This window comes from Microcebus murinus, chromosome X (assembly GCF_040939455.1).
Source record: "Microcebus murinus isolate Inina chromosome X, M.murinus_Inina_mat1.0, whole genome shotgun sequence".
Lineage (NCBI taxonomy): Eukaryota > Metazoa > Chordata > Mammalia > Primates > Cheirogaleidae > Microcebus > Microcebus murinus.
In genome coordinates, this window is record NC_134136.1 from 79,841,313 (window position 1) to 79,866,873 (window position 25,561).

The following is a 25,561-nucleotide window of genomic DNA, read 5'->3' on the forward strand; positions in this document are numbered from 1 at the left end:
AAAAAATAAAAAATAAATAAAAATAGGATCATTAGGGGCGTGATGAGTTAAGGTGAGATCAGTGTCGTATCAGGAAAACAAACCCCTCAGGCAGATTTGTTTAGAACATCCAACGGTTAAAATGGATTTGAGGGCGCGATGGGTCGTACTTGTGATCCCAGCACTCTGGGAGGCCAAGGCAGGAGGAGGATCACTTGAGGCCAGGAGTTTGAAACCAGCCTGGGCAACATAGTGAGACCCCCATCTCTGCAAAACATTAAGAAAACTTCGCCGGGCGCGGTGGCTCGCGCCTGTAATCCCAGCACTCTGGGAGGCCGAGGCGGGAGGATCTGTTGAGGTCAGGAGTTGGAGACCAGCCTGGGCAATATATCGAGACCCCCGTCTCTACCGAAAATAGAAAAATCAGCCGGGCGTGGTGGTGCATGCACCTGTAGTCCCAGCTACTCGGGAGGAGGCTGAGGCAGGAGGATCGCTTGAGCCCAGGAGTTGGAGGCTGCTGTGAGCTGGGATGACACTACGGCACTCCAGCCTGGGTGACAGAGCCAGACTCTTCGTAGTCGGGGCCAGAGAGGGGGACCCCCGTTTCCGTGGCGCCCTGGGGGAAAGAGCTGGGGCCTTGGCACTTACGGTAGAAGCTGGCCCACTGGCTGTGCGTGAACAGGGCGTGTGTTGCATTCCTGATGGAGAAGTGCAGTACTCGGTCTTGGAAGTCCAGGATGCAGCCGGCAGTGAGGCCGCGCCGAAGAATGTAGTGGGTGCATTGGCCGTACGCCTCCCCGCTGTCAAATCTGGGGTACAACACACGACCGTTGAGCCACAGGGCGGCCTCCAGAATAGCATCTGGACGCGTCCGACGGCCACCCCGTTCCCCCCACGTCTGTGGCACAGACTCGGGTCCGGGTCCCTCCTAACTGCCTTGAAGGCTCCTTCCTTACAGCCCGAGCAAGGCGTGGCCCTAACAGAAAAGCGTCCCCTCTTGCAAATGCCAAACCCCCGGCATGTCTCCTGCTGTGGGTGGCACGGTGGCCCTCCAAACGGCATGCCCCAATCCCACGGGGGACTTTATTTGGAAATAGGGTCTCTGCAGATGGGATTAGTGAAGGATCTAGAGATGAGACCACCCTGGATTGGGGAGGTCCCTAAATGCAGCGACAGGTGTCCCCGTAAGAGACGGCAGAGGGGACGCGGACGCGGAGGAGAAGCCACGTGGAGGCAGACGGAGGAGGCAGAGGCGGGAGTGAGGCTGCGGCCACAAGCCCAGGGACGCCTGGGGCCCCCGGGAGCCGGGAGAGGCGGGAAGGAGCCTCCCCTGGAGCCCGTGGAGGGAGCGCGGCCCCGAGACCCCCGCGTCCCACACTCCCGGGCTCCGGGACTCGGGGAGGGGGTGAATCTCCGCGGATCTAAGCTGCCTACTTTGTGGTACTTTCACAAGCAGCTTTGGCAAACTAATACAGGTGTGATTTAGTCTGCAGAGGAACGGAATCTCTGATTTAGGGAGATTTAGGGAGAGGGGCAGGACCTTGAACAGGGACATGCCAAGATCATGCATCCTTCTACTGCTCCTTTGCAATACTGAGAAGCTCAGCACCGGCCCGAGACCGGCTTCCGAAGCAGCACTCACAGCCAAGCGGGGACTGGCCACCAACACTCGCCCACGTTGCAGAAGAGAAAACTGAGACTTGCGAAGAGCTCAAGTGAGTCGTGTGTGTGTGTGTGGCCGGCTGGAAAATGCAGCACTTTCTTTTATCTTTTTCCCTGCTGTGGGTGTTATTTTCCGAATGCGTTCATCTTGAGATCGCCCTGTGCTTTTTTCCTCTTTCCGGTTTATCTCCCATGCTATCAAACTGACCACGCACGACACAGCTGCTGTCTGCAGAATCCGGAGGAAACCGGCTGGGGAAACCCTCACCCCCACGTGCCGCTGGGGGGGGGTGCAAGGCAAGGAAAATAAGCCCACATGAGGCAGACACACGTGGCTGGATGGTGGCCGCCCGTACACACGTGGCGTGAACGTGTTGCTCCTGCCATGTTGCAGACGGCTCCGGCTCTCCGTGGACACCCTGGAGAGACCCCGGCTGAGCTTGAGGGCGGCTCAGGCGTCTCTCACGGGGGGGGGGTGAGAAGGTTTGGGGAACCGTGGCCGTGGTTGAGGTGAGATCCGAGGACCACACAGAACTCACACGTCCGCACTCCCCGGAGTTCCGGCCACTCCCGACGGCTCACGTCTCCCCCCCAGGGAGAACTTTCCCTGCACGGGGGCGCCGGGCCCGCGTGAGGAGGCCACTTACGTGTAGAAGAAAGTGAGGTTCTCCCCGGAGGGTTCGCTCGCGTTCCACGTAACCCGCACGGTCTCGAAGTTGAAGCAGATGATGTGAACCTGCAGCGCTTCTCCTGGGCGGGAAGAGAGGCGAGAAAGTCTATGCAGAGGCCACGCTGAAAAGAGCGGGGGGCGAGGTTTCTAGAGTGAGGTCAGGTGCTCTGGGTGCAAGAACGAGAGCGGAGTGCTGTCAAGGCATAGAGGGAACCAAGGTTTTCGCCGACTGGTTAGTCAGTGATTGCTGCAGAAAGAGCCACAGGGTATATGGCGAGGCTGTTGAGAAAACTCAGTTTCCCTGAGAGGTCATTCCGAGGGGCAATTGCAGCTTGCACAAGGTCATCGTTCAGTGCGATTCGCAGATGTGAGCTCCCACCGAGTGTCCAGTGACAACCATCTTCTGTGGGCCCATAAAGGGACGCAGGGCATTGTCCCCAGCGACCCAGGTCACTGTCTTCCTCAGAACACCACGCTTGCACCCGGGAGAGCATTTGAAGGACCAGGGAGACCTTCCGTCTCTGCTTCCCAAGTTACTCGGATTTTAATAGGTTTGATCTTCCGAGAGACCCAGGCGTATTGGTTAGTTAGTGGGTATATTCTAGGGTTGAGCAAATACGTGCTGATCATTTAGGATAATGGCAGCCAAGTGTGTCGTTGTCAAAGAAGGGAGTTACAGATTTGGAAACAGGGAAGGCCGGGATGAACCTTGTGGAGGCGGGTTAGAAGAGGAGGTCTCGGGGTAGAAGGATACAGGTGGACATGATGGTTACAGATACAGAGAGATATGTTAATAGATAGAATGGTGGACAAATGGATGAATGAATGGATGGATGGATAGATGGATGAATAGATAGGTGGATAGATGGGTGGATGGATAGGTATATGAATGGGTGGATGGATGTGTAGGTGGATTGATAGATGAATGGATGGATGGATGGATGGATGGATGGATGGATGGATGGATGGAGAGATGGATGGGTGGATGGATGGATGGATGGAGAGATGGATGGATGGATGGATGGATGGATGGATGGAGAGATGAATGGGTGGATGGATGGATAGAGATGGATGGATAGGTGGATGAATGGATGGATGGATGGATGGATGGACAGATAGATGGAGAGATGAATGGAGAGATGGATGGATGGGTGGGTAGTGGATGGATGGATAGACAGATGGATGGATAGATGGATGGATGGATGGATGGACGGACGGACGGACAGACGGATGGATGGATGGATAGATGGGCAGATGGATGGATAGATGGGTGGATGGATGGGTGGGTGGATGGATGGATGGATGGATGGATGGATGGATGGATGGATGGATAGGTGGATGGATGGACAGATAGCTGGATGGACAGATTGTTGGATGGATGGATGGATGGATGGATGGATGGATAGATGGAGAGATAGGGAGACAGAGATGAGATAGATTAATGATATGAAAATAGAGGTATCTCTACACACACATATATACATATACATATGCACAATTTCTAATTCTGGCCATTCAGAGGACCCCACGAGGAATAAGCATGCATTATTCATATAGTTATTTCTAAACACACTTCATGAAAAGGGATTGGAGCCTCTGGCTGGAATGGCTAATCCAGGGCTGGCCAGGGAAAGTTCAAAGTGAGCCTGTGACATCTTTTTCTATCTAAGGAATTGCTCAAATAATGATGGAAACATGTTAAAAAGAAGCAAGAATCAGTATGCATCACCCAAATCTAGTGGCCAACTCGGAGTATCAACAAAATAATAATAGTGATAGATGATAATTCATAGAACAAAGTAGGAAATGATGAATGTAATATAAATACAACCTTGATATAACATACTGGTGTAAGTAAATGGATGAATAATGCAGACTGGCACTAATATAAATAAGTTAGTGAATAAATACTATTATATGATAGGATATATAATATAATATGATAAGATATATAATAGCTACATTATCTACAAGAGCCCTATTCCTCACCATATGTAAAAATTAACTCAAGATGGATTAAAGACTTTATTAACTGTAAGGCATGAAATCATAAGAACTCTAGAAGAAAATGCAGGGAAAAAATCTCTTCTAGACATAAGCCTAGGCAAAGAACTTATAAATCAAGTGTAGAGTGCAGTAGAATTAGTAGAAAACTGCACACCCTGACCCCAACTCTTGAGGGAAGGTCTCAGAGCTGGATGTCTTACCCTCAGGGTATTTATGGGGTGACATCCCATCTCCTGGTCTGGGATTAACCATGTTTCCCCATCGTGGCTCCTCAGCCATCTATATTTAACCCATTTTCAATCCATGAGTGGACTAATAAAATGTGGTCTATGTACACCATGGAGTTCTACTCAGCCACAATAAACAATGGTGATCTAGCACCTCTTGTATTATCCTGGATGGAGCTGGAGCCCATTCTACTAAGTGAAGTATCCCAAGAGTGGAAAAACAAGAACCACATGGACTCACCATCAAACTGAAACCAACCAATCAGCATTCATGTGCACATGTGGAAATAACACCCACCAGAAACCAAGCAGGTGGGAGGGGGAGGTGGGGACGGGTAAATTCGCACCTAACAGGTGCAATGCACACTGCCTGGGGGATGGGCACACTCACAACTTTGACTCAAACAGTAAAAAAATCAATTTATGTAACCAAAACATTTGTACCCCTGTCATATTCTGAAATTACAAAAAAGAGAGAGAAAAACAAATTTAACCCATTTTCCAGAACCAACCTCATGTTCCACGAAAAAGCCTTTCCCGAGACCTGCAGGCGATACCCCTTTTTCCCTTTCTGTTCACCAGGCCAAAGACCATCTCTACTGTGGACGCCAGCAGAGACCACCCAGACGGGAGCAAGCAGAGGACGCCCAGTCAGCAGTGGCTCTACCCAGGGCCTTGGCCACTGTCACTGGCATTTGGCAGAGACCCAAAGGCAGGCAAAATGTTGAGAACATTTACTGAGAAGACGCGGTGAGCTCCCAAATGGTTGCAACCAGGTTGTCAAAATGTAGGGTATCGAGAGACTGAATATACGGAGAAACAGCTCAAAAAATAATAAAACCATCTGCAGCCACCAGCCCAGGGCACCAGTCCATCATCTTTCATGACCAGCCCAGGAGATCTGCCCATCATCTGCAGCCACCAGCCCAGGAGACCTGCCCCTATCTGCAGCTAACAGCCCAGGAGACCTGCTTGTCACCTGTAGTGACCAGCCCAGGAGACCTGCCGATCACCTGCAGCCACCAGCCCAGGAGACCTGCCCATCACCTGCAGCCACCAGCCCAGGAGACCTGCCCATCACCTGAAACCACTAGCCCAGGAGACCTGCCCAGAAGACCTGCCCAGGAGACCTGCCCATCACCTGCAGCCACCAGCCCAGGAGACCTGCCTGTCACCTGTAGTGACCAGCCCAGGAGACCTGCCGATCACCTGAAGCCACCAGCCCAGAAGACCTGCCCATCATCTGCAGCCACCGGCCCAGGAGACCTGCCCACCATCTGCAGCCACTAGCCCAGGAGACCTGCCCATCATCTGCAGCCACCGGCCCGGGAGACCTGCCCATCATCTGCAGCCACCAGCCCAGGAGACCTGCCCCTATCTGCAGCCACCAGCCCAGGAGACCTGCCCCTATCTGCAGCTAACAGCCCAGGAGACCTGCCCATCACCTGCAGCCACCAGCCCAGGAGACCTGCCCATCACCTGTAGCCACCAGCCCAGGAGACCTGCCTGTCACCTGTAGTGACCAGCCCAGGAGACCTGCCAATCACCTGAAGCCACCAGCCCAGAAGACCTGCCCATCATCTGCAGCCACTGGCCCAGGAGACCTGCCCCTATCTGCAGCCACCAGCCCAGAAGACCTGCCCATCACCTGCAGCCACCAGCCCAGGAGACCTGCCCCTATCTGCAGCCACCAGCCCAGGAGACCTGCCCCTATCTGCAGCCACCAGCCCAGGAGACCTGCCCACCATCTGCAGCCACCAGCCCAGAAGACCTGCCCATCACCTGCAGCCACCAGCCCAGGAGACCTGCCCCTATCTGCAGCCACCAGCCCAGGAGACCTGCCCCTATCTGCAGCCACCAGCCCAGGAGACCTGCCCACCATCTGCAGCCACCAGCCCAGGAGACCTGCCCACCATCTGCAGCCACCAGCCCAGGAGAGGAAGTGTCAGATGTGCCCAGAGTGACCTGTTGGGGTAGGGAAGCTGGAAGTGGCCCCCTAGGAATGGGGTGTCCTATGGGATTGGTTAGGGAGAATATTTGGTTTTCTCTGGCTGGTCTCACTTGTTGGAGGCGGGGATAAAAATTAGGGAAGGTGTCAGTTATTTAGTCACGTCCTGGCCTGTTGGATTGATCATTTCAGATGTTGTTATTTGGCTTCCTTGGTTATCACTGGAGACAGCAGTCTGCATTATAATAGGCGGGTCTCCTGGGCAGGTCTCCTGGGCTGGTGGCTACAGGTGACAGGCAGGTCTCCTGGGCAGGTCTCCTGGGCTGGTGGCTGCAGGTGATGGGCGGGTCTCCTGGGCAGGTCTCTTGGCTGGTGGCTGTAGGTGATGGGCAGGTCTCTTGGGCTGGTGGCTGCAGGTGACAGGCAGGTCTCCTGGGCTGGTCACTGCAGATGATGGGCAGGTCTCTTGGGCTGGTGGCTGCAGGTGACAGGCAGGTCTCCTGGGCTGGCCACTGCAGGTGGTTTTATTATTTTTAGAGCTGTTTCTCTGTATATTCAGTCTCTCGATCCCCTACATTTTAACAACCTGGTTGCAACCATTTGGGAGCTCACCGCGTCTTCTCTGCACCCTTCACGACCAGTGTCCTTGCTCTCGTGTTCTTCCTCCAATGTGGTGGACATCCTGAACCATCCCCCACACCCAGCCCTGCTCTGAGCATGGGAGAAATGTTCACAAAAGACACACTGAATGGGGAAAAAATGGGAAAACAAGGGTGCATGGAGCTCTTTGGTCAGGACCTCCTTATGAGACTCTGGGTCTATCCCAAGTTCTGGAATCTGAGGGTCACATGGGGGGGTGTATATATTCTTTGAATGCATAAGAAGAAAGTCCTTCTGGGGGCCTGAGGTGTATGTGCCGGCTATGATTCACAACACGCCTGACCACGAAATAGACCGTATTAAGCTTGAGCCGCACCTCTCTGACGTAGGGAGTGGAGCTATCACCGAGAGGATCCCAGAGTCTGGAAAGTTCTGGCCTTTCGAAGAGGAACTTAGTCTTATGTACCCCTCATTGTGCACGCCCACCAGGCTCTGGAGGAGGACGGGGGTTTACAGCTCAGCGAGCACCGTGTCATATCTGTGGAAAATGTCAGAGAACATCTCATCGATAAAGCATGACAGCCGTGTGCTCCAGCAAGAGAGCAGAAGTGTTCTTGTGGTTAGATGTCTCCCCCGCCACGATGAGTCAGCAGCTGGGGCGGGAGGCAAGTCACTCAGACTTTAAAGAGAGAAAGAAAAGGAAGTGGCTGGGGTCCCTGTTTTTTGCTTTGCTAACTGCTCAGAATGGACTCAGCCATTTCTGCTGAGCCATTTCTGCTGAGCCACTGATGTCCACGTGGAGTGGCATAGGTGAGGAGCCACCGATGTCCACAAGGCTTGGCATAGGTGAGGAGCCACTGATGGCCACATGGAGTGGCATAGGTGAGGAGCCACTGATGTCCACATGGAGTGGCATAGGTGAGGAGCCACTGATGTCCACATGGAGTGGTATAGGTGAGGAGCCACTGATGTCCACATGGCTTGGCATAGGTGAGGAGCCACTGATGTCCACATGGAGTGGCATAGGTGAGGAGCCACTGATGTCCACATGGCTTGGCATAGGTGAGGAGCCACTGATGTCCACATGGCTTGGCATAGGTGAGGAGCCACTGATGTCCACAAGGCGTGGCATAGGTGAGGAGCCCCTGATGGCCACATGGCTTGGCATAGGTGAGGAGCCACTGATGGCCACATGGAGTGGCACAGGTGAGGAGTTGAGGAGTGTCATTGGGGTCCTGAGTTGCACCATTGGGGGGAGGATGGGAGCAAAGGTTTGCAGGGCTTCCCGCCAAGGGTACAAGAAAACACTTTTAGGTAGCACAGTCTTGATCCCGCCGGGACCCCTGTCACAATCGGGCCCCAAAGAGGGTTGGAGATTACCAAGGCACTTGCACGGGTCCAGGTGCCGTCCAGGACGCGGAAGGGGCGTGCCTACTCACCCACCTTGCCCTCACCCCTGCCCCGCACCTAGAAAATCAAAATCCACAATAAGAGGCTTAGCTCGCCCGGCTACAAACAAGGGGAAAGGCCTTTTCCCCCTCCGTTTTCTTGGAGGACTTATTTTAGAAAACTCGTCGCTGTAATTACTTTTTCTGCATCACTTAGGAATGTCCGGTCAGTCCTTTCAACAGTTAAAAACCTTTCGCCGGATTTAGAGCCCTGCAACGTCTTTCTCTGGGAACTAGGGACCTGCCGGGCATGTCGGGGAAGAGGGGACCCCACCTCCCAGTTCCTGGGGGTGAGACCTCACTCAATTGGACCCCGGTTCCCAGTTGTGAGCCCTCCCTTCACAGAGACAGACGCCTGGTCTCTCATTTGTAGAACGTCAACTAGTCCCCGCAGTCTGTCGCAAGGGTGACCAGGGGAATGTAGGATGAGCTACGCGGGACAACGGGTTGACAGGTCCCTTTAGGTAAGGACTAGGTAGCGTTTACCCTGAAACCATGAATGGGAAGGGCTGTGTCTGCTCAAGCTGTCCGAAACGGAGAGATTTCTCTCTCTGGCGGGTCACCCGTGGCGAGCACCCCATTCTGTTGTGATGCTCACATTGAAGCTTAGGACCGAATCACAGCCCCCAAATCCGGCTTCATAACGCCAGCGTGCGCCACCCCAAAATATGACGACCGGGGAGCAGGCTACGCCCACCACCCCACCCCACCCCGGGTAGACCTTTCCGACGTATTTTGAACCGGCTATTCTGAGAAACTGCAGGCAGAGGAGCGGACCGGAGGAGCCCTCCTCTCGCAAAAGAAATTTGTATCTACAAAGGAAACCGACATTCGTGACATTATCTGTATCAGGAAGGGGACAACTTTTTGTTTCCTGAGAGACTGCTCATGTGCAGAGCGAGGAAAGTCTTAGTCACCGTGTAAGTCCACCCCTGTCCCTTTCCAGAAATCGTGTGCACCCCCAGAAGCTAGTTCTTGCTGTCCTTTTTCTGTGGCTCGGGATGTTATTTATGGAAGCTTCAGTCCCCTGGCCGGTTTTTTTCAGGCTCGTGTATTAGTGGGAATCCCAGCTGCGTGCACGTAATTAAAACAGGTGTTCTCCTGTGAATATTGGTAACGGCGATTCAATCTGTAGCCCCGGCAAAGGACCCAGCAGGGGGGAGGGAAGCTGTTTTTTGGGTTTTTTTTTTTTTTTCTTCCCTACACGTATTGGACAATAAATTTTTTTTTCACTTTCTCTCTTCTACCTTCGCGGGGAGGATTTCTAGGTTTCCAGGAGATTTCGCTTTGGATTCTCTTTCCCCCGCGGCATAGGAAACACTCCCGGCTGTGTAGGAGTTACCCATCCCCCTGGGCTGCCCTAGCCGCCTACAGGGTGTCAGCATCCCCGGGGGTGACATGCCCACGGAAAACCGCCGCCTGACTCGGGGCTTCCACAGTGCCCGTCTTTGAACCTCAGCTCCTCTGTGAGAGGAAGGTGGGTCGCCAGACCGGGTTCTGCCCGCGGGGCTTGGGGGGTCCCTCGGAAAGCTCCTGTCGATTCTACTGGACGTTAGGAAGTCGTTTGGAAACTTTTAGGGGTGGAGGTGTGAGTGGCAAATGGCACCAGGAAACCTGCAGCCCAGCACAGTTCTGGTGGCAGAAGCTGCCAGAGGGGAGAGAGACAGAGACACAGAGAGACAGAGAGAGACAGAGACAGAGAGACAGAGACACAGAGAGAGACCAGACACAGAGAGAGAGACACAGAGTGAAGGACAGAGAGACAGAGAGAAATACAGAGGCAGAGACACACAGAGAGAGAGACAGAGACAGAGAGAAAGACAGAGACACAGAGAGAGACAGAAACAGAGAGAAAGACAGAGACACACAGAGACAGAGAGAGAAAGACAGAGACACAGAGAGAGACAGAAACAGAGAGAAAGACAGAGACACAGAGAGACAGAGACAGAGAGAAAGACAGAGACACAGAGAGACAGAGACAGAGAGAAAGACAGAGACACAGAGAGACAGAGAGAGAAAGACAGAGATAGAGAGAGACCAGACACAGAGAGAGAGAGACAGAGTGAAGGACAGAGACACAGAGAGACAGAGAGAAATACAGAGGCAGAGACACACAGAGAGAGAGACAGAGACAGAGAGAAAGACAGAGACACAGAGAGACAGAGAGAGAAAGACAGAGACAGAGAGAGACAGAGACAGAGAGAAAGACAGAGACACAGAGAGACAGAGAGAGAAAGACAGAGACAGAGAGAGACAGAGACAGAGAGAAAGATAGAGACACAGAGAGACAGAGAGAGAAAGACAGAGACAGAGACAGAGAGAAAGACAGAGACAGAGAGAAAGATAGAGACAGAGAGAGACAGAAAGAGACAGAGATAGAAACACAGAGACAGAGACAGAGAGAGACAGAGACAGAGAGAAACACAGAGACAGAGAGACAGAGACAGAGAGGAAGACAGAGACAGAGACAGAGAGACAGAGAGAAAGACACTGACACAGAGACAGAGAGAGACAGAGAGATAAAGACAGAGAGACAGAGAGTAGAGACAGAGAGATTGAGAGAGACAGAGACTGAGAGAAAGACACAGACCAACAGAGAGAGACAGAGATAGAGGGAGAGACAGAGATAGAAAGGAAGACAGAAACAGAGAGAGATAGAGAGAGATAGAGACAGAGAGATAGAGAGAGACAGTGACAGAGACTGAGAGAAAGACACAAACCAACAGAGAGAGACAGAGATAGAGGGAGAGACAAAGACAGAAAGGAAGACAGAAACAGAGAGAGATAGAGAGAGACAGAGACACAGAGAGAGATAGAGACAGAAAGAGAGACAGAGATAGACAGAGACAGAAAGACAGAGAGAGAGAGAGAGAGAGAGAGAGAGAGAGAGAGAAAGTAGAATGGTGGTTTCCAGGGGCCGGAGAGAAATGGTTTGTTTGCTGAGCACAGAATTTCAGTTTTGCAGAATAAGAGGCAGGCGCTCTGGAGACGGTGGCGGGGCCGGCGGCACGACACCTGAACACGCCTCCCGCCGCTGAACCTCGCCCTGAAACACGGCGGCTAAGCAGGAAACCCTTGCACCGCGCGCACGCCATCGCAATTACTTTGACAAGCGTAAGCCGCGCCGTTTTGCTTTCTCAAATCGTTATTTAGAGACAGGATTGTGTCGTGCGTGGGGAGACACCTGCTCGCACCCCGGACTTGGGGGTGTTAAGAAACACGCTAAGAGACCGTGGAAATGCGTTTTCCCGCCATCCGAAAGTCGTCTCTGCGGGGAAGCAAGACGCGACCTGTTCGTCCGTGGAATATCACGCAGCCATGAAGAGGCGGGAGCTCTGGCTCCCGCTTTGACGTGGGCGAACCCTGAATAGGACACCACGCTCCGTGACAGCAGCGGGACTGCCGCAGGGCCACGTGCCCCGAGTGGGGCTCCCTTTCTCCCGAAAGGCCCGAGGCCGGCAGATCCACAGACACGGAACGCGGGTTCCTGCCTTTGAAACCGCCCTTTGTAACACGGGCAGAGGCCCACGCGGTGGGAGCGTCGGTTCTGCAAAAGGCGCGGTGGCGCGGCCAAAACACCCGTGCCACCTGCCACCCAGCCCCGGCTGGCCGTCCTGCAGCTGAGGAGCCTCGAGCTGATGTTCACGGAGAGTCTCGGCCTCCTTCCTTGCTCCCACGGGTAACGCCACCCTCGCGGACCCCGAAACCGGCTTCTTAGGTCTCTTCTAGAAACCTGCGTTTCGGTGCGCCAGCCGACCCGCCCGGCGCAGCGGACCCTACCAAGGAACCGACTTAGCGCGAGCGGACGGTTTCTGCCGCCTGACCCGCTGAGCTCACCCCTGCCCGTGGGCTCACGGGACTGCCTCACCCCCTTTTCCCAACGCCGCCGCCGCCACGGGGCTGTCTTTGGAAATCCCTTCTTCTTCTCCCCAACGCCCGGGGAGGCGGATTCGAGAGCTTCCTCCCCTGGGTCTCACGTGGCACCTGTGAGACGAAGCCCTTTCCCTGCTGGGACGTTTGTCGGCTTCCTCCGGAGCTGCGGGGAGGAGGGGGCCTGGCCCTGCGGTCTCCCTGGAGGAGGCGGCGGGAGGGGGTCTCCTTTGGGGGCGATGAGAATGTTCTAGAACTAGGGAGAGGTTGCGGGAGGGGGCAGGGTTGCACCGCTCCGTGAACACAGCAATCACCACCAAACGGCGAGTTTCAAATGGACGGATCGTGTGGTGTGGGAATTTTAGCCCGATGCACCTGTCGCCAAAAAAATAAAGATAAATTCACCTCCTGTTTTACTGGTTATTCCTACCCTGGGTTTTTGTTGACGTTTCACTCCTAACACAGACTTTGTCTTCTTGGGGGTAGTTTTTGGTTTTTTTGGTTTTTTTTGTTGTTGTTGTTGTTGTTGTTGTTGTTGTTGTTTTTGAGACAGAGACTCACTCTGTTGTCCAGGCTGGAGTGCCGTGGTGTCAGCCTCGCTCACAACAATCTCAAATTCCTGGGCTCAAGCAATCCTCCTGCCTCAGCCTCCCAAGTAGCTGGGACTACAGGAATGCACGCCACACCCGGCTAAATTGTTCTATATATATTTTTAGTTGGCCAATTAATTTCTTTCTATTTTTAGTGGAGACGGGGGTCTCGCTCTTGCTCAGGCTGGGTTTGAACTCCTGACCCTGAGCGATCCTCCTGCCTCGGCCTCCCAGAGTGCTGGGATTACAGGGTTGAGCCACCGCGCCTGGCCTTTTTTTCTTTCTTTTTTTTTTTTTTTTTTGAGATAGAGTCTCACTCTGTTGTCCGGGCTGGAGTGCCGTGGCGTCAGCCTAGCTCACAGCAACCTCCAACTCCTGGCCCCAAGCGATCCTCCTGCCTCAGCCTCCCGAGTAGCTGGGACTACAGGCATGTGACACCATGCCCAGCTAATTTTTTGTATATATATATTTTTTAGTTGGTCAATTAATTTCTTTCTATTTTTACTAGAGACCGGGTCTCGGTCAGACTGGTTTCAAACTCCTGACCTCGAGCAATCTGCCTGCCTCGGCCTCCCAGAGTGCTGGGATTACAGGCGTGAGCCACCGCCTCCAGCCATTTTTTTTTTTTTTTTTTTGAGACAGAGTCTTGCTCTGTTGCCCAGGCTGGAGTGAGTGCCGTGGCGTCAGCCTCGCTCACAGCAACCTCAGACTCCTGGGCTCAGGCGATCCTCCTGCCTCAGCCTCCTGAGTAGCTGGGACTACAGGCATTCGCCACCACACCCGGCTAAATTGTTCTATATATATTTTTAGTTGGCCGATTAATTTCTTTCTATTTTTAGTGGAGACGGGGTCTCGCTCTTGCTCAGGCTGGGTTTGAACTCCTGACCCTGAGCGATTCTCCCACCTCGGCCTCCCAGAGTGCTGGGATGACAGGCGTGAGCCACCGCGCCCGGCTGAGACTGTATGTTCTAACGCTGACACGCAGGCTCGTAACTGTGAAAACAGAGGCTGCCGTGGGCAACATCTCGGCATCTCACGGGTTCACACACAGGGAAACCTCCGGCCTTGTGTGAAAAATGTTTTTCATTCTGTAACTCTCTCCTCTTCTCTCTCCCTGTCTCTCTCTCTCTCTTTCTGCAAAACAGGTCGGTTGCAGGAATTTTGGAAATGAACAAACTTGCATGCTGTGGGTGTCAGATACAGGCAGGTGCATCATTTCAACACAAGGAATTTCCTTCTAAATTTAAATATGTTTAAATATCTGCGTGTGTGTGGGCCAGGCACGGTGTCTCACGCCTGTAATCCTAGCACTCTGGGAGGCTGAGGCGGGCGGATTGCTCGAGGTCAGGGATTCGAAACCAGCCTGAGCAAGAGCGAGACCCCGTCCCTACTATAAATAGAAAGAAATTAATTGGCCAACTAATATATATATATAGCAAAAGATTAGCCGGGCATGGTGGCACATGCCTGTAGTCCCAGCTACTTGGGAGGCTGAGGCAGGAGGATCGCTTGAGCCCAGGAGTCTGAGGTTGCTGTGAGCGAGGCTGACGCCACGGCACTCACTCTAGCCTGGGCAACAAAGCGAGACTCTGTCTCAAAAAAATAAAATAAAATATTTAAAAAAATTTTAAAAATAAAACAATAAAAAAAAAATCTGTGTGTAGAACAAGTGATTAATCACAGTAATTTTTCTTTTTAACAAGCTTGGGAATGCCAAGAGACTGTGCACCCCAGCAGTGTTGGGTATTTTGGTGGGGGCAGGGGGTATCTCGGCGTGAGGTCACGTCAAAGTGCTCCCCGGGAAAAACCACAGAATGCACGAGCTATGTCATTTCATTCTGACTCCCCACGTCCCTGCATCTCCTCTCAGGATGAGACGCCTTAAGCAGCCTTTGCAATGACACAGAGAACAGGAATATCTCTGAATCAAACCACGGGCTTCATCCAGTCTTCAATAGCTGAGCAGCACCAACTGGACGCCCGGGTCCAGACGGAGGGAGCTAAAAATGGGAACTGTGAGGTTTTCTTCCCGTACGTTCTCTTTCTCCTTGCGTCCTTCTCTCCTTCCCGACCGGAACTGGGTGACCGAAATGATCGCCACGGCGACGCCATGGTGGCTCTGCCCAATCCTTGTCGCCACTTATCTGCCCGAGTTTGGCAGCCGGGCAAGCCCTTCCTGGGCACCCAGCCCCGCCGTGAGGGTCACGCGGAACATACCAAGGTTCCCCGAAAGTAAGACGGGGTCTTCTATTTATCTTTCCCCAAGAAGATACCCCAGGGCTTATTTTCAGGGGATGTGTTATTTGTTCTAAGTACTGTACAACCATCTACATTTATTCAAATATAGTCGTCTTCTTCTGGAACATCATCCTCACTCTCCAGACCCCGAATCCCATCCTGAATGTCTCAGGACTCTGTTTCCTTTAGAGCCACTGGCCCCGATCTCTCCTGTCGAGCACTAGAGCTCTCACGGGGCGGATGAGAAGGGCTGCTCGTGTTCTTTCCCGCTCCGCCACGACACGCATGGGTTGTGCAGACACGCTGCGTAGCCACGCCCATCACCAGGGCTGATTTTCATAGCCACGCCCATCACTAGGGCTGATTTTCATAGCCACGCCCATCACCAGGGCTGATTTTCATGGCCACGCCCATCACCAGGGCTGATTTTCATAGCCACGCCCATCACCAGGGCTGATTTTCATAGCCCCGCCCATCACAAGGGCTGATTTTCATAGCCCCGCCCATCACTAGGGCTTATTTTCATAGTCACGCCCACCACTAGGGCTGATTTTCGCGGTGGGGCTTCTATCGCGCACATGCTCAGACGTCCTGCTAGGGCTTGTTTTAAGGGGAGGTCTTATTTTCGGGGAAACATGGTGCATCAAACTCCAAGTAGATCCTATAAGGAGGTGTGAGTCTCCCCGGGCTGTGGTAACAAGCCAGCACAGACTAGGGGCTAAAATAATAAGAACGTGTCCCGTCCCGGTCCCAGAGCCCGGGAGTTTGGGACGCGGGGGTCTCGGGGCCGCGCTCCCTCCACGGCTCCAGGGGAGGCTCCTTCCCGCCTCTCCCGGCTCCCGGGGGCTCCAGGCGCCCCTGGGCTTGTGGCCGCAGCCTCACTCCCGCCTCTGCCTCCTCCGTCTGCCTCCACGTGGCTTCTCCTCCGCGCCTGCGTCCCCTCTGCCGTCTCTCACGGGGACACCTGTCACTGGGTTTAGGTTTCACCCTAACAACCTGAGCTTGACTCATTACATCTGCAAAACCCGTCTTTCCAAATAGATCGCACTGGGGTGTTCCAAGAGACATCATCTGGGGGGACAGACCCAACCCAGCCAGGGGTGCTCGGGATGGGGGCAGACTCACCCCCAGGGCTCCCTGCCAGGTGGGGACTTGGTGCTCAGGGTGAAAGGCCGGGTCGAGGGGAGCCCTCTCTTCCTCCTGCCGGGGTGGCTGCAGACCTCCCGGCATTTCCCTCGGCGCCCAAAGCTAACTCCAAGCAAGGGACCTCGTTTAAGAAGCACCTGAATGCAACCTGCGGAGACGCCACCGTCACCTGGGACAGGTGTCTCCTCCCCACCTGGAAGGCCGTTCCGGCTCCACACCCCACCGCTCTGGCTATCCACACCCACGCCGGCCTCCCGGGGAAGCCGAGGGCTGAGTTCTCAGGGGGTCCTGGTGGCGGTTCCCGCCCTGTGACCCCACACACACACACACACAACCGTCCTCCCCTGCAAACTCTGACGGGCTCGGGACATGGGACGCCCCGAGCTGGGTCGCCTTGGCATTTGAGAAAAATAGAAGCTGGAAAGTCCCCTGACTTTGCCCCTGAAGTATGCCATGCACCCTCCCCTGCCCTTTTCTCTTTTGAGGTTTTCTTCTCTTCCCCCGGGTCAGGGGTAGGTGGAGGGAAAAGGCAGTTTTCTCCCCCCGGGTGTTGCGATCGATCATCTCAGAGGCAGGGATGGTAGTCGCCTACGTTTTGCAGCTGGGCTTTGGGGACCCAGTCAGATCCCCGAGATCACAGAGACTCGGGCAGGTGGTGGCTCCCGGCTTGGGCCGGGGGGCAGGGGGGTGCTGAGCTCTAGAGCTCCCAGCTCCCGGGAGAAAACACCCCCCCTTGCTCAGCGTGCAACGCCCTCAGGCTCTGTGAGTGCCGGCAGGGTCCCCCTGCCCAAGCCTGTGCCATCTTCTGCTCCCACCTTGTCCCTATTAATAACATACCCGGCCGGGCGCGGAGGCTCACGCCTGTAATCCCAGCACTCTGGGAGGCCGAGGCGGGAAGATCGCTCGAGGTTAGTAGTTCGAAACCAGCCTGAGCTAGAGTGAGACCCCGTGTCTACTAAAAATAGAAAGAAATTAGCTGGACGACTAACAATATATAGAAAAATTTAGCCGGGCATGGGGGCGGGTGCGTGCCTGTAGTCCCAGCTACTCGGGAGGCTGAGGCAGGAGGATCGCTCGAGCCCAGGAGATTGAGGTTGCTGCGAGCGAGGCTGATGCCACGGCACTCAACTCTAGCAGAGTGAGTGACAGAGTGAGACTCTGTCTCAAAATAAAAATAAATAAAAATGACATACCCGCCTGCCCTCATTTCTGGGGGGTGCCCCTTTGCAAAGCGCAAACGCAGGGACACCAGACCACAAGCCAACACCGGCGGCCGCATCCGTGAGCGTGGATGGGTACTTGGAGAAGCCGGTGGTCTGAGCCTGAGATGTGGCCGCTCCTCCCCTCCCTGCTCCAGCCTGCAGTCTGTGACTGCCCTGATCCCCTCTCTCCTCCGAGGTTCCCCCCTGTTTTTATTTCCACGCCAGCCCGGCATGCATTCACGGCTCGCTTTGGGCGAGCACCTCGCCGGCCGGACAGAGCGAATGCCCAGGTGGGAATATTTGGGGAGGGGCAAGTGCGGTCACTGTGTCTACACTTCTGTCCGGCTGGAAATAGGTCCATTCTGCGGGGCCCCCAGGCTCCGGCCGGCTACACCGTAGGCCGGCTGTTCCCCGCCCCACCCCACCCCGGGGTGATGCATTTGTGGGTTTAGGACGGGCACCCCAGGCTGAGGGCAGGGCCGGGACTTTTCTTAGGGACTTTTTTTATTTAGGGCCGTGAACCCTCGGGACCTGCTATTCCTGGGTGCTTAGTGCAAAGCGGTTTTCTCACCTCTAATGACAAAGTTCTGTTGAAAGCAAAGCAAACAAACCACAAAACCCTTTCATTAAAAAAAAAAAAAAAAAAAAAAAAAAGCGACCTGCAGTGTTTTTCTAAGAAGTTACTAGAAAGTCTTGGAGGGGCTCGGGCCGCCTGGCGGGAAGTCCCGATTTGGAGGCTGAGTTTTATGTCCGTGTCTGCTGACCAATTTGGCTCAAGCGGGTCTGAATCCAGCGGCGGTCTACACCGCACGTTCCCCGATCAAATTGCGAGTTGGGCAGGATGAATAACTAGACGCTATAAGGAGCTTGAAGGACTCAGTCGGAAAAAAAAGAAAAAACCAAATAATCCGGTTAAAAAATGGGCACGGGATCTGAATAGACATTTCCCAAAAGAAGATGCACAAACCGCCGACAGGTCTGTATAAGACACGCTCCGGGTCCCCAGACATCAGAGAGACGCGAGTCAGAACTGCGGTGAGATGTCGCCTCGCCCCAGGTAAAACAGCTTTTGTCAGAGAGACAGGTGTTAAACAGAAGGCTGCAGAAGGGGGAACCCTCGTACGCTGTTGGTGGGAATGAGGACCAGCGCGGCCACCGTGGGGAACACTATGGAGGTTCCTCAGAAAACTGAAAATAGAACCACCACGAGACCCAGCAACCCCACTGCTGGGGGCTCCCCAAAGGAGAGGGACTCGGTGTGTCACAGAGACGCCTGCACTCCCGGGTGGATTGCAGCACGGTTTGCAACAGCCAGGATTGGGGGCCACCTAAGAGTGCATCAGTGCGTGAATGCGCACATACGCACGGTGCAATGTTGTTGATATGCAATGTAATAACAATATATCATCAAGATGCAATGTAATAACAATATATCATCAAGATGCAATGCAATAACAATATATCATCAATATGCAATGTAATAACAATATATCATCAATATGCAATGCAATAACAATATATCATCAAGATGCAATGCAATAACAATATATCATCAAGATGCAATGCAATAACAATATGTCATCAATATGCAATGCAATAATAATATGTCATCAATATGCAATGTAATAATATATCATCAATATGCAATGTGATAATAATATATTATTAATATATAATATAATGATATATTTTATTAATATGCAATATTATAATAATACATTATTATTATGCAATGTAATAATAATGTTATTAGTATGCACTATAATTATATGTTATTAATATGCAAAATAATAAGATATTATTAATATGCAATGTAATAATATATTATTAATATGCAATATAATGATATATTAATATTAATATACAACATAATAATATATTACTAACATGCAATGTAATAATAATGTTATTAATACACAATATAATAATATATTATTAATATGCAATATAATAATATGTAATTAATATACAATATAATAATATGCTATTGATATACATTATAATGACATATTATTATTAATATGCAATATAATAATATATTATTAATATGCAATGTAATAATAATGTTATTAATATGCAATATAATATTAGTAGTATGCAATATAGTAATACATAATAATATACAATATAATAGTATGCTATTAATATGCAATATAATGATATATTAACATGCAATATAGTAATATATTATTAATATGCAATATAATATTAGTATGCAATATAATACGAAATAATATACAATATAATAGTATGCTATTAGTATGCAATACAATGATATATTGTTAACATGCAATATAGTAAAATATTATTAATATGCAATACAATAATAATATCTTATTAATATGCAATGTAATAATGATATATTATTAATATACAGCCACAAGAAAGAACGAAACCCTGCCGTTGGCAACAACTTGGACATGGAACCAGAGAAGGTCATGTTAAGTGACATAAGCCAACTCTCACGAGTTCTCACTCACACGTGGGAGACGAGCATTGAAAACGACGCTGGCATGCAGACAGGGAGTGGAACGAGGCTTAGCAGAGGGCAGGGAGGGTATCAGGGATCGCGGGAGGGGATGGGATGGTTCACAGGTGCAAAAATATGCCCCCATAGTCAGACAGAACGAACAATATCCGATACAGCACAGCCAAGTGACTGTAACCAACATTAACTCTGGGTACACTTTAAAAATCACTAAAAGCGTGGAACTGGAATGCTCCTAACACAGAGAAACGACAAACGCCCATGGCGGTGGACACCTCGGTCACCCTGCTCTGATGAGTGCACACGGCTTGCCTGTGAGCAGCCCTCACATGCACCCCATAGAGACACGCAGCGGCTTTGTACCCATAACCATTAAAAATAAAAAAAATAGGCCTGGCACGGTGGCTCACGCCTGTAATCCTAGCACTCTGGGAGGCCGAGGCGGGAGGATTGCTCGAGGTCAGGAGTTTGAGACCAGCCTGAGCAAGAGCGAGACCCCGTCTCTACTAAAAATAGACAGAAATTAATTGACCAACTAATATATATATAGAAAAAATTAGCTGGGCATGGTGACGCATGCCTGTAGTCTCAGCTACTCAGGAGGCTGAGGCAGGAGGATCGCTTGAGCCCAGGAGTTTGAGGTTGCTGTGAGCGAGGCTGACGCCACGGCACTCACTCTAGCCTGGGCAACAGAGCGAGACTCTGTCTCAAAAAATAAAATAAAAATACACAAAATTACAAGTTGGGATTGTCAGGGAGGGAAGAAAAGGGAGTCAAGAAATGGTCTGCGATCCGTGCACGCTAAGAAGCTCCGATGGGGGCTGAATTCCTCGTCTGTCGGCTTCCGCGGCTGTTGGACACACCACGTGTGTGCCAGTAAAGCTAGCGTGGATTGTGGAGGTGCACCCCAGGGGTACCCCACACCCGGGCTCCCCGGCTCAGCTGTGGCAGCCGGAATCCAACTTGCAACCTGGGGACATCGAGCCAGAGGGGTGTCCGGGGAGCCCCCTAGGCCGGCAGCTGTGGGCAAGAGCCCGGCCCGGACTGCCAAGGTCAAAGGTGCATCGCCATGGACACAGACAGGGGGGTGGCGCGAAAATGTCCCCAACGCGCGCGTGCTCAGCTTGGAAGTGAAATCCCAGAGCGGTCGAGGGGCGAGCCCCGCTCTGCCCGCCGGCCGGGAATGCACTTTTCCCTCCTCGCTTTCTCCTCTGGGACGTTTCTAAGACGGCTTCACGCCGGAGCAGGGAGCCCGGGCACGGCTCTCTGCAGAAACCCCCGGAACGAGGCGGTGAGCACAGCCAGGTGGGTGTGCAGTCCTTCCCGGAGAGCCGGGCACAGAGACACGCCTGGCCAGGGCCCCCGCTGGCTCCTTGCGGGGTGGACCTCACCCTTCCACGCCCTCCCCCGAGGCCACCGTGCGGTGACCCCCTCCTGGCCCAGGGGCCGCTCTGCCACATGACGTGGCCACAGAAAACACCAACATTGACTTCAACAAAAGCCTCCCACCTTTCGGAAGCCAGAAATCCCCGTGAGCGGCTGGAACAGGGCGCCCACCTTCTCCATGCGGCCCAAACGCCCTTTTCTTATCCTTTTTTTTTTTCTTCTTTTTTTGTCTTACTGGATCTGATCCTGAACTCAAGCGTAAAACACAAAAAGGCAGCTTGCGATAGGCTTTTATCTGATCGGAATTCAGGCTCGTTTGTTAGCAGAGACTGAGAAACCTCCCGAGGGCACCGGGTGACTTTTGCAAAGAGGACAGCAGCAAGGGTGCAAAGGGGACCCCCAAACCAAATGACCCGAGGAGGGGCTGTTAAAATAAAAGACATTCCTGTGAGCACGCACGACCGACCGGCCATGTCCCCAGGTGTTGGTTGCCTTACCTGTTCCGGCCGTCCCCAAAGCCATCAGGCGTCCCAGTAGACAGACAGCGGCTGCAGCGGCAGCCCAGGGCAGGAGGGACCCCCGCATGCTCGGGGAGACGGGAGGAAAGCTAGACAGAGCGAGTCAGGGACCCAGGGCTCACGGCCGCAGCGAAGCGAAGCGATCTAGCTTCATGACTCATCTGCAGAGGTCAGCCCCGGCTTTAAAAAGGCAGAAAGGAAGCCGGGCGAGTGATGACAAGCAGGAAACTGAGTCATGCTTGTTTCTTTTTTTAAAAAAAAAAAGAAGATGACATTTATCAACGAGAGGGAAAAAAAAACCTACGAGGATTCATATCTGCACACACCCTGCTGAGCGTTGCCAGGAAGCGTACGAGATAGTGACTTTCTGCAGCCAGGGCTCTGGCTGTCTGGCGGACGGTGAGAATTGGGGGCGTTCGTGCAGGTGGTGCATGGTGGGAGAGCCGGGGTCCCCCCGTTGCCGAGCTGGGCTGCCCGTGCAGAGGTGCTCAGGGTCTTAGGTGGCTTTGGCACACCACAAACACCGCCGGTGGGCACACCCTGGACAGAGGACACTCTAGTTTCAAACCAGAGAGAGAGAGAGCTGACCGCAAAAGGCACGAAGGCTTTCCAAGATCCGGGCTCATGGCTGGAGGATCCCCCTCGGGCAAATGCACAGTGCTCGGGGCAGAGCCAGGGGGTCCTCCCTTGTTGACCCCAAGCTCCCTCTTAGAAGCCAGGCAGAAGGGACAACAGCATCATCTGTAGGGGACATGGTGGCTTGGGGACTTCCGGAGGACAAACGGAGAACCGCATTGCAGGGCGTCACTGGGGAGAGTGGTTTTAGGTGTGGTTTGCCCGAAGGTGGGAAAACCCGTATTGACCTTGAAATGACATTTCTGTCCACGGCCGGGGTCCCAGGACTGGGTGCCCAGCCACCCTCGCTAAGAAAGACAATGCCGATGGCAACTTGCGCTTACAAACGCCACGGGTGTGCCCACTTGCACAGGCAAAGTCTGCACCGATATCTCCGCCGTGCAGACAAAAACTGGGGCTCCAAACAGCTGAGAGGGAGGGGTCCCTGCAAATTGCCCACGGAGTGCAGGGGAGACCCGGGTCTTTCCCAGCTCCAGCCCAGGAGCCCTTCCACCTGGGTTCCCCCTGAAGCTCAGACATCCAACTTGGAAAACACAGGTCCACCTGTCCGAAAATCAAGGTGTCAGCAGGGCTGAGTTCTTCCAGAGGTTCTGGGGCTTGGCACCTGGTCTACTGTCATTTCTATCTTCTAGAAGCCACCTGCAGACCAAGGTTTGGAGACTCACATTCCTCCAACCTCTGCTCCCATCCTCACCTCTGCTTCTCAGGCGCTGACCCTCCCGCCGGCTTCTCATGGGGACCCTGGTGAAGGCATTTAGGACACACTTGAGTAATCAGGGGTAACGTGGCCATCTCAAGACCTTTCACTGAGTGATTTCTGCAATGTCCTTTTCCCAAGTAAGGTCAAGTTCAAAAGTTATGTAGATCAGGACGTGGACATCTCTGGGGATGTTATTCTGTTTACCACATGGGATTAGGATGTGTACATCTCTGGGGACATTATTCTGTCTAGCACATGGGATCAGGACGTGGACATCTCTGGGGAAATTATTCTGTCTACCACATGGGATTAGGAGGTGGACATCTCTGGGGACATTATTCTGTCTAGCACATGGGATCAGGACGTGAACATCTCTGGGGACATTATTCTGTCTACCACATGGGATTAGGACGTGGACATCTCTGGGGAAATTATTCTGTCTACCACATGGGATTAGGACGTGAACATCTCTGGGGACATTATTCTGTCTACCACATGGGATTAGGACGTGGACATCTCTGGGGACATTATTCTGTCTACCACATGGGGTTAGGATGTGGACATCTCTGGGGACATTATCCTGTCTACCACATGGGATTAGGAGGTGGACATCTCTGGGGACATCATTCTGTCTACCACATGGGATTAGGACGTGAACATCTCTGGGGACATTATTCTGTCTACCACATGGGATCAGGACGTGGACATCTCTGGGGACATTATCCTGTCTACCACATGGGATTAGGACATGGACATCTCTGGGGACATTATTCTGTCTACCACATGGGATTAGGACGTGGACATCTCTGGGGATGTTATTCTGTCTACCACATGGGATTAGGACGTGGACATCTCTGGGGACATTATTCTGTCTACCACATGGGATTAGGACGTGGACATCTCTGGGGACGTTATTCTGTCTACCACATGGGATTAGGACGTGGACATCTCTGGGGACATTATTCTGTCTACCACATGGGATTAGGACGTGGACATCTCTGGGGACATTATTCTGTCTACCACATGGGATTAGGACGTGGACGTCTCTGGGGACATTATTCTGTCTACCACATGGGATCAGGACGTGGACATCTCTGGGGACATTATCCTGTCTACCACATGGGATTAGGACATGGACATCTCTGGGGACATTATTCTGTCTACCACATGGGATTAGGACGTGGACATCTCTGGGGACATTATTCTGTCTACCACATGGGATTAGGACGTGGACATCTCTGGGGACGTTATTCTGTCTACCACATGGGATTAGGACGTGGACATCTCTGGGGACATTATTCTGTCTACCACATGGGATCAGGACATGGACATCTTTGGGGACATTATGCCCTCTGCCACATGGAGATTGGGACACTGGCAAATTTGGGGGTGGGTATTTTTTATTCTGTCTACCCCCTCCACCCCGAGGCAAACTCTGGAGGACAAAATCATTAATATGAACCTGTCTTTACCTGGCCGTGGTGCATGCTGGGAAACCCCAAAGCAGGAAGCAGAAGACCCCGGGTGCAGGGCAGGGCAGGGTGGGGTCTCTGATGGAAAAGGTTGGGCCGGTCCCCTCCTCGCAGGGTGGGACAGCAAATGCCTCTTAGTTGCTCCCTAGCATTTCTGTGGTTTTTGTGGGATGAGTCACCCACCCCAGGCCATCATGCGGTGGTGGCAGTCCATGTCAGTGACTGGGAACTAGCAGTCCTAGAGAAGTTCTGACGTCCAAGTCTGAGGACTCTCCTGCCCCGGGGGACAGGGCCACCTCACATCACATCTGGCCCTGAACTCTGCAGACTCGTGACCACAGCTACCCACGGCCAGGGCTGCTCCAAGATGCAGGCCACCAGCGGCCAGCTCACCCAGGAGAGAGAACTTGCCCTTTCGCCAGAATGCGTCAAGTCCCCGCCCTCAAGCTCTCGCTCACTCCTACGTTCTGGCCCTTCAGGAAACTCTACCAAGGCGCCGGCATTTGCCAGCCCCCAGAGCCTGGCCCAGAGGGCTGGAGGAGCTACAGAGGCAAGGAGGACCTCATGAGGTTCTTTGAGGTAGAAATTGCCGTGTCTGCTGCAGTATTAGAGAGCAGGTGACAAAGTTGAGGAGAAGCACCATATCTGGTGGAACCATCTAGAAAGCTGGGGAGGAGAAGGCAGGGTGAGTCTTATGTAGCACATCAGCCCAGGACACTCTACATCTGCTGCTCGTACAGATGGCAGAAGGGGCTTCCGGCAGCATTCACTCAA

The 25,561-nt window shown here is 52.8% G+C and overlaps 1 protein-coding gene across 1 annotated transcript in view; it reads right to left on the reverse strand.

Annotated features, from left to right (window-relative positions):
- CRLF2 (cytokine receptor like factor 2) overlaps positions 1–22,138 on the reverse strand; it is a 34,654-nt gene extending 12,516 nt beyond the window's left edge. The window contains exons 1-3 of the mRNA XM_012763651.3: positions 21,959–22,138; positions 2,289–2,391; positions 628–788 (exon numbers count right to left, since the gene is read on the reverse strand). Coding sequence (XP_012619105.2) covers positions 628–788; positions 2,289–2,391; positions 21,959–22,046 — 352 coding nt within the window. The 5' untranslated portion in view covers positions 22,047–22,138. The remainder of the gene's footprint in view (positions 1–627; positions 789–2,288; positions 2,392–21,958) is intronic.
- Positions 22,139–25,561: the final 3,423 nt, after the last annotated feature.